The following is a 9,757-nucleotide window of genomic DNA, read 5'->3' on the forward strand; positions in this document are numbered from 1 at the left end:
CCATTGCCTGAATAGAGCCTCCTGGTCGCGGGGGCTCTAGCTTCAGAAATAGTGTTTAATACACTTTCAGAGAGGTTCTCGTGTACCCGTTGATGGGCCAGACATGAAGAGCCCATAGATCGGGACGGGGATGCCAGATCTGCTGTTTCACCTGCATGAAGAGGTCTCTCCTCAGCGGAATTGGCCACAGGGCTGTATCTGACATCCGACTTAGCTGTGAGAACCATGGTTGATTTCTCCAGAGCGGGGCTATTAAAAGCACAGCGCATTTGCTCTCCCTGATCCTCTCTATGACCTGAGGTAACATTGAGATTGGGGGAAAAGCGTAAAGAGGAAGGCTGGGCCATTCGTGGGCCAGCGCGTCCTTGTGTTTGGAGAAATATATTAGGCATTGAGCATTGTCTTGTGAGGCGAAAAGATCCACTTTTGCCTCGCCAAACATGCCCCAAATTGTCTGAATCGTTTGTGGGTGAAGAGACCACACTGCTGGGGACACTTTGCCCCTGGACAGCATGTCCGGACCCAGATTCAGAATGCCTGGCACATGAGTCGCTCTCAGCGAACTCAGGTTGTGCTCCGCCCATATTAGGACTTTTTTCGCCATCGTGTGCAGACCAATCGATCTTAGGCCGCCCTGGCAATTTATATAGGCTACCACTGACCTGCTGTCCGTTCGGATCAGGACATGGTGGTGCTTTATGTACGGAAGGAAAGCTCTTAGCGATAGTGTGACCGCTTTCATCTCTAGACAGTTTATGTGAAGGCTCTTTTCCGAGTCTGACCAGAGACCGGAGACTGGCCTGCCCTCGTGAAGGGCTCCCCAACCTAGGTTGGATGCATCTGTCGAGATAACTTTCCACTTCGTATCCGTGCCCAAACTCACGCCCGTCTGATACCAGACGGGATTTTTCCAAGGAACCAGAGCCAACGCAGCTATGGTCCACCTTGATTTGTAATCGGCCCGAGAGCCATGCGTGAGCTTGAACACGGCAATTCAGCCAGCGCTGGAGAGGGCGCATGTGTAACAGACCTAGTCTGAGGACTGGCACCGCCGAGGCCATGAGACCTATCATCCTCTGAAAGTGTTTGAGAGGAGTGTATACACCGGAGCTGAGGTAAACTGCTCAGTTCCGAACAGAGAGCGCGCGTTGTGACGTCAGTCGCGCTTTCATTTGTTGTGAGTCTAACACTGTTCCCAGAAACAAAATGTTCTGTGTGGGAGACAATGAGCTCTTTGCCACATTGATTCTGAGGCCCAAGCATTTCAAATGGTTGAGAAGCCAAGATTTGTGGTTCAATAACTGTATCTCTGACTGAGCTATTATGAGCCAGTCGTCGAGATAGTTGAGAATTCTCATTCCCCGAAGCCTCAGCGGGGTTAGCGCCGCTTCCATGCACTTCGTAAACGTGCGGGGAGCCAGAGATAGACCAAAGGGTAGCACCCTGTATTGGTAAACTTTCCCCTCGAAGGCGAATCTCAAGAATGGCCTGTGATGAGGGGCTATTTGGGTGTGGAAATAGGCATCCTCTAGATCTACAGTGAAGAACCAATCTCCCGGGCGAATGTGCGCGAAGATTTGTTAAATTTTCAACATTTTGAACGGGCGCTTCATAAGGGCCTTGTTCAGATATCTGAGATCTAGAATGGGCCTGAGACCACCGTCATTTTTTGGTACAAGGAAGTAGCGACTTTAAAAGCCTGACTCGCTTTGTGAGGGGTGCATGGTTTCCAATAGCCTGACGTCGTCATACTCAATTCTAGTCAGAATATGAGTCTGATACTGCTCCGTTGGGCTGTGATTATGGGGCGTGTTTCAACCGAACCAGGAAAGACCTCAATTGGATAGACCTACAACCAATCAGAGCAACGGAGCGACGCATAACGTTAGTTGTCAAATGTCAACAGAACTCAACTGCTCTGTGTTGCCAAGTCCGCGGGTTAAAGCGACCCCAATTATGTGATATACAGACCCAGGAATGTGAATTTTAGCTGCCAGCCCTGCCAAAATAACACATATTTTACCCCCCAAATGCCTTTTTTCCCCGGAGAACCCCCCTGGAAAGCTATTGGGCTTGTTTTTGGCTAGTTTTGAGGAATGTTAGCAATTGGGCGGGTTTTGTTGTCAAGACTTGGCAACCCTGTACCTGCACGCACGCTGGAATAAGTTAGAAGAAAAAGATGAGTGTAAACGATCTTTGCTGGTGTTGTAAAAAAAGGATACACAGAGTACTTACCAACACGATCATCATTTCTGAGAGAAATAGTAAAGGTGAAAGCATATACGAACAAGTTCTCCGTTTAGGATTAGAACAGATTCAACCCAAGCGCCTTTGATGACGTGGATGATTACGTTACTGTTTATCATCTGTCCATCATCGTCTAAAGCCCGCCCTGACAATTTCATTGGTCCGAACAGTTTCTGTTCGGGCATAATTACTCCTCTACGGATCAAGTCCAGACCGAACTGCCCGTGTAAAAATTTTGTGGGCGGGGCTAAGTTCGGCTGGCATCCAGGCTAGGTTTCCAACGCTCTCTTTATTAACAGTTTTGATATTTCTGTTCGAAGCACGTGACTCATGTCGCTTCTCACCACGGTGCCAAAGCACGGTGGTCTGCGAGCAAACTGTAGCGAGTAACCTTGTTTTATTATGTTCAACACCCATGTCGAAATGCCGGGAATAGCCTGCCAGGCCTCGGCCTGCGAAGCCAGGGGTTGAATTAATTTGTGGGGCGGGTCACTGAGTAACAGGGACCTGTTAGGTTGCATTGTGCTAGTGGCACTGTGAGAGGCCGCGTGCACTGAATGGCGGTGCACTGAATGCACTGAATGGCTTCATTTGGGTCGCCGTGGAAGTGGTGCTTACCAAGGAGATTGTGTTTGAGTACAGGAGAGCGCGTTTGCTCACGGGCTCGTAGACTGTGGGAATAATGTTTCCAGCCGCCTGAGTGCAGGGAGCTGGGGAACATAGGGAAGTGCTTGAGTGTAGGGGTACAACTTTGATGTTGGCACACTGCCTACAGATGAACTCGTAACACTGTGTAGGATAGTGTTATGTTAGTCGGAGCACACCTGAAGTGGGCGTGTGCCTCACCTCCCTAGTTGTGCAGACTGAAAAGTGGACGCATTCTTGCCAGATTAGTCCACGTGCACACTCAGCGGCAGGGCTCTGGCAGTCATGGATAGCGCGTGCTCTGCAGGCGCGGGTCTGCCTGGCCACTAGAAAAAGCTCTGATTCATTGTAAATAATGTGTGGTGGCGTGCAATGTGTAGTGGGCGCCACTTACATTAGAGTCCTCTAGAGTACTAGAGTACACCGCCGTAAGCCGGTGAGCGAGTTCACAGAGGTAAACGCATAACAGCGTTAGTGTGCAATCGAGCTTGTTTGACCACAGGCTAGTTAATTGCAATATTTACATCTGCAGTCACCTGAACCAAGGTAACTGGGAGAATATCGGATTTATTGAGTGATTTTGTGGTGCTGAATTAACAGTGCTTATGCAGGAGTGCACACTATGTAGTGGACACATTACCTACAGTGTTGAACCACTCCAACCGCCTGAATAGAGGGGACTGGGAGAAGTGATAAAGTGAAAAAAGGGCGCAGGCTTGGCAGCCATTTTACGACACCGTTATGCTCTAGACGGAGAGTCAGCGAACGCGCGCTGTGGAGAGAGTGTGCGCGCTGCCATAAGGCAGCTTTATAACTCCCTTGGCAGCAAGCGCGCGCTGCAGCGAGAACAGCTGTGACGTAAGCCGCATTCTCGATATATCCACAAGCCTGAGTTCGCTCGTCTACTCTAGCATTCTCTGTCCGCGGCCATTATCAGAGCGGCGGGAGCAAGAGAAGAAGAAGAGTAGAAAGGAAGAAGAGTGAGGAGTGCTTAGGCTTGAGTTCACTCGTCTTCTGTCCGTGGTGCTTCTCAGCGCGGTGGAAGTATAGCATTCTCTGTCCGCGGCAATTTTCAGAGCGGAGGGAGCGAGAAAGGAGGAAGAGTGAAGAGAGGAGAGCTCTGTATGTCCACGGCGCCATTAGCGCGGCGGGAGTATAGCATTCTCTGTCCACGGCGCTTATCAGCGCAGCGGAAGCGAGAGAAGGGGACAGCTTTGTATGTCGGCGCGGCGGGAGTATAGCATTCTCTGTCCACGGCGCTTATCAGCGCAGCGGAAGCGAGAGAAGGGGACAGCTATGTATGTCCGCGGCGCCATTAGCGTGGCGGGAGTATAGCATTCTCTGTCCGCAGCGCTTATCAGCGCGGCGGAAGCGAGAGAAGAGGAGAGCTCCGTATGTCCACGCCGCTATTTAGCGCGGCGGAAGCATAGCGTTCTCTGTCCGCGGTGCATCACAAGCGTGACGAACGCGAGAGAAGTGTGGGGAGAGCTTTAAGCTCTTAGAAGTGGCGTTGCAGCGGCAACACACACACACACACACACACACATAGACACAGTATAAAGGATATTTTAACGCCGGATGGCGCTGCTGGAACAGCAGGCGGCTGAAGGCGGAGACCAGGCGGGAATCCGGCGTCCTCAGGGCTGCAGGGAGTTCCGCTGGTAGCGTTTCGACGGCAGGCTTCAATCCAGAGCTCAGCGAGGTGAGTCGCTGAGTAGAAATAATCTGACAAACCTGGCGAGACAGGTTCTTTTATACCCTTGGCTATGCAAATTCTGCTGCCCCTTGTGGCGGGAATATTAGAGGAACCTGATTGGTCCGTCCCACCCAGCGGTCTCGCCATAGGTTCCTGCAGTTGCAGCGGCAGAACCAATCAGCACGCAGCTGCTTCCTGCTGAGAGCTGTGCAGCTGCACTCCGTTTTACATGGTATTTTTAGGATAAAAATCTGCTTCAAAATCTCGAGGAAAGGAAATTCCCCCATGGCGTTTAGCCAAACGCATCGTTTAGCAAAACGCAATACGAGAGTACTCTCGAAAGAGAACCTGCAAGTTGCGAGACAAGAAAGGATTGCAAAACTGAGAGGCAAAACATAATGGCTGAATAACATGAAAAACGTGACTTATAAAGATAGTAAAATGCTATAAATCTAGTTTAATGAAGACTACTGAACAATGAAGTGAAATAAATGATCACAAAGCAATCATAATTTTTTTTTTCACTGAAAGGAACATAACAGAAATCTTACCAAGGATCTCATCAAAGATTTTATATAATCCAGGGACGAACGTGATCTCCCTCAAGTTCATTCCAATTTCTTCATCAAAAACCCACATTTGCTGTAGAACACACAATCACTTGAGTATTATGTAAAGAAATTAAAATCCATTTGATGACACTGAAGCTTTGAAGAAGTCAATTAGTCAGTTTAATATTTACTTCAACAGTGACTTTACTACAATTAGCAAAATATGCTAAATTTCAAAAACTTGTTTCTGTCTTAAAATGAGTTTCATTATAAAGGTCAGGTTCACATGTTCTTGAATGTCAGCCAAAATTTTAGACTGAATCTCTAATCTTCTAATTCTCTTACCTGAGTGACGGGTTCCACAGAGCCGATATAGGTGTCTGGACGGAGGAGGATGTGTTCGAGCTGAGTCTTCTTCTGGTAGATCCTCTCCACTGACATCTTCTTAGAGCTCTCTTTCTTGACCGCCTCACTCTTCCCTGCATCTCCCCGGCCGTTCACTTCCTCTTTCTTCGCCCCATTGTTCTTGTCAAAGAGGGTCTGTTGTTAGATACATCCATGCAACTTTGTTAAACTTGTCCACGGCTATCAAGTGGTTCTCTCAAAAAGTTTGCGAACCTTTTAATTGCTTTTGATGTTGGAATTATTTTACAGAAACAAAAGGTATCTGAAATATTTGGTGAATTATCTGGCCTGGATTAACAGTTGCTTTGCAAATATATTTGTGCAATAGATAATCTCTGTAAATTCTGTAAATGTATGTACTAGTGTCAGTGTTTCCCCTATAAATTTTTCCAGCAGCGGTGCTGTTACGTGCCGGAGGTTGTTACCAAGTGGTGCGTGGGGGGGTCTGGGGGCATGCACCTCCGGAATAATTTTTTTTAAAATAACATCTTAAACCATGACTTCTGGCAAGTTTTGTGGATAGAAATGGACATTTTGAACATTAAAATCCAAATGAAACTTTTCATTAGTTTAAATGCAGAAATTCAGATCATACAGAAAGCTTACATAGCCTATTTTACTTCACTAACCTCCAGGGATGTGCAGAAGTTCCTAAGGGGCAGGGGCTCAAATGTAAAAAATAAAAAAAAGTTTTGTGTGTGTGTGTAAAGTTTGGATACTATTTTATGTTTTTGCTAAAAGTATCTTATGCTTATCAAGCCTGCATTTATTTAATCAAAAATACAGAAAAAAACAGTAACCTAAAATATTGTGAAATATTATTACACAATGTTCTTTGTAACTTTTTATTAATCAAAGAATAAAAAAAAGAAAAGAGCATCACATAACATACAAGAGCTGCAAGTAATTTTCTCTTTGCCTTTTGTTGTTTGATTCACATTAATGGCTCAATCGTCAGCAGGTTTATTAGATGCTGCCCCTTTAAGACCAAAATGGAGATCTAACCATATCATTCTCCCATTGATTTCTCCCAACTATTTACGGCCATTTAAGATAAATTTGTGTTTAAGTGAATACTCTCCATGCCCGTCATTTTGAGATATGGGCTATTTATTGTGTATTTGATGGTTTAGTCGCGCAAGTCGGTCCGTTTCGCAGCGTGCGCGCGCACACATACACACACACACACACATACCCCCGCCTTGAACTTGGAAACGGCGTCTATTGCGCGGATTATTGTGCTTTTAATTTTATCAAACACGTCCTGCAATTTAGCCATAGTGGAGAGAGCATTTGACACCAATAACGGATTGTGCTGAATCTGACGTTTAATGCATGTTTGGGGAGAAATGACAGCGCACGCTGTGAAGGGAAGGAAGTTGCGCTAGACGGAACGCGGGTATAGTTTATAATAGTTTTACCTCATATCTTCTTTTCATAATCCTTGGGGGAAATAAAAATAAAGCGAAAATATGATTAATATCACAGCCCTAAAGTTTAAGCAGACTACATTTTTGTTTAGTTCTCTGGCAATCGTCAATCTCTCTCTCTCTTTTACAGTGTGTAAGTGAATGTCGTGATATTACTGATCATGTGAAGATTTTGCAGCGGCGCTGAAAATCCAGCGACGGCGCTGCGCCGCTGTGAATACAATGTAGGGGAAACACTGAGTGTATATTATCCAGCCTGGTCTCATTGCGAAAATGTACCTCTGGCAACGTTTTTGCAAACCCCAAAATACGTACCAATATGTACATATCACTGCAGTTTCAAAGTGATATGTCCACTGGGTGCCGCCAAAAGCTTCGTTTTTTTCCCGGAACAGATGAGCGTCAATCTGACGTTTTGTGACATTGTTTTTTTAACGTACACCTACACTAAACCCTAAACCTAACCGATAGTGTTAACAAAAGCAAATGTGACAAAAATACAATAGTAACCATGTCTTGTTAGCTTCTGTGAACTCATCTTTGAGCTCTTTTATCATGACTTGTCTTTCACGGGATTCGTACCTGAGCTTTCATTATTACAAGTACAAATCTGTACCAGCTGAGCTACTGAGCAAACTTATTATATAAAAAAAGCCGAGCATATGGAGCAGATTAAGTGACGCAAACTCCAAAATTTATTCATTTACATGAAAAAAAAAAAAACGATAAAAAGTGCTTGCTGTTTTACTGCCTCTAGTGTTCATTTCACTTTGAAACTGCAGAGATATGTACATATTGGTACGTATTTTGGTGGTTTGCAAAAACGTTGCCAGAGGTACATTTTCACAATGAGACCAGGTTGATATTATCTATCTGTCTGTCTGTAGTCTTGAACTCACTCCATAATCTTTTAACACGTCTCTGATTGGAAAGAAATGCCACTCTTTTCAAAACGGTGTTATGTCAGTGCTTTATAATACTCTCTGAGCTGTTATTTCATAGATTACACTGAATAACATGATATCAGAATTTCCGGTGACTTAACAATGGAATGGTCTCAAATGTCATCACACACTAGACACACTAGTTTATCAAGTTGCCTTTATAGCAGAATAATGTTTTTGGCTGAAATTAATTATGATAACAAGGGCTGTAATCTAACTGTAAATATAATGACATATGTAAAAATGTGTAAATATCTACAAAAAAGTAAATAGCAGGCAAATTGTGTAACTAATGTGTAACATAACATGTTTGGGTCAACGTTACTTTTAACACCACTTGCAAAAATCTACACATCATATATCTGTTAAGATCAGTAATTTGAACTAGTAACCTAGTTCATTAGTACTGGCCTGGGATCAGTTCTTATAATTAACATCTATCTCTCCATGGACTGCCCTATTGTTGTGGCTGTGAGTGATCAAACCCAAGTAAACCCTTCCACCCTGTCCAGATCAGATCAGAAAATAATCTTGGACTTTTGGTTGTAATAGAGCAACAGTCAGTAGATATGTAAACATTACATTTGTATGTTTGACTAACAAAGATGAGAAAGTTGAAATCAGTGGAAAGAGTTATTCACAGCTGAGAATCAACACAAAAGAACTTTCCTCTAATGTTACATCACAATGAAGAGCTTCACAAATCTTTATACACAAATGAATGATTAAATATGAAGTATTTAAAACAGATGTTATATAAATTGATATAACGTGCTCTGCATGAATAATAAATAGATGCAGATGAGTCTGCGGGATCATTTATGTTGAACTGGATGAATATTGCAGCTAAAAGGCTAACGTTAAAGCATATGCGTGCGTACACACAGAGGTTTTAATCTTTAATACGCGAAGTCTGTGCGTAATAACACATGAATTACACCGTTAGTAATCATATATGACTTACCACCCAGGTTAAGCCCCCGCTTCCCGCTGCACCGTTAGACATTTTCTATTGTGTGTGCCCAAAAAAACAATCAGGAACTGTCCATATGTGATCTCCAAACGCCTCAAACGCCGAGCACCATCCGGGCTGGGCTCCCGTGGTTTCTCTTTCCTTTGTTTATTAACGTACTACTGTGATGAAGGTGAGGTTCTGTTGGCTGGTTTCATGGAGGAAGTGTGCCCGCGTCTACGTGACTGTTCCTCGGCTATTGTTAAAATCGACCACCGGCGCCTGCTCAAGGCCTAGGGCTCTAACTAAGACTTTTGAATAGCTCTTTAAAATTAAAAGATGTTAAAAAAACTGCGTAATTACATGCTAATAAAGACTAAAAAAAGTTAATAAACGATACAAACAAATACATGCAATTTTTCGTGTGCTAAATAGGAATTTTGCCACATAAAAAGGATTTCCATTCAATAACAAACAGCCGCGGCGTCCGTCCGGCTACACCATCCGCATGGTGACATGCCCCCATAGCTCCACCCGACCAATAGGATGCAAAAGAATCTGAGGCGCCGGCGTTTCAACCAATAGGAGTATAGTCGGCTTCGTGCAGCGTCACGCACTTTAAATTTCGGGAATAACTGACTTGTCCCGTTGCCACAGACCCAAGCAATTTAAATTTCTGTCTGTAAAAATATACTAGGCCTATATCTATACTAAAACTATACTATATCTCAACCCTGGTCCTCGAGGCTCACGCTTGATCAAACTCACCTGCCTGTAGCTTTCTAGTAATGAATAGCTTAATTATCTGTTTCAGGTGTGTTTAATCAGGGTTCGAGCTAAACTCTGCAGGACAGTGGCCCTCGAGGACCACGGTTGAGAATGCCTGC

General features: G+C 44.4%; 1 protein-coding gene across 2 annotated transcripts in view; it reads right to left on the minus strand.

Moving 5' to 3' along the window:
* top2b (DNA topoisomerase II beta) overlaps positions 1-9,396 on the minus strand; it is a 205,976-nt gene extending 196,580 nt beyond the window's left edge. The window contains exons 1-3 of one of the 2 annotated variants that reach the window (XM_079829353.1): positions 8,883-9,396; positions 5,485-5,664; positions 5,140-5,230 (exon numbers count right to left, since the gene is read on the minus strand). In XM_079829353.1, coding sequence (XP_079685479.1) covers positions 5,140-5,230; positions 5,485-5,664; positions 8,883-8,924 — 313 coding nt within the window. In that variant the 5' untranslated portion in view covers positions 8,925-9,396. Of the gene's footprint in view, positions 1-5,139; positions 5,231-5,484; positions 5,680-8,882 lie in introns of both variants that reach the window. The other variant, XM_079829352.1, reaches the window with a different exon arrangement.
* Between the last annotated feature and the right edge of the window lie 361 nt (positions 9,397-9,757).

This window comes from Gobio gobio (assembly GCF_949357685.1).
Source record: "Gobio gobio genome assembly, chromosome: 11".
In the NCBI taxonomy this organism is placed as follows: Eukaryota; Metazoa; Chordata; class Actinopteri; order Cypriniformes; family Gobionidae; genus Gobio; species Gobio gobio.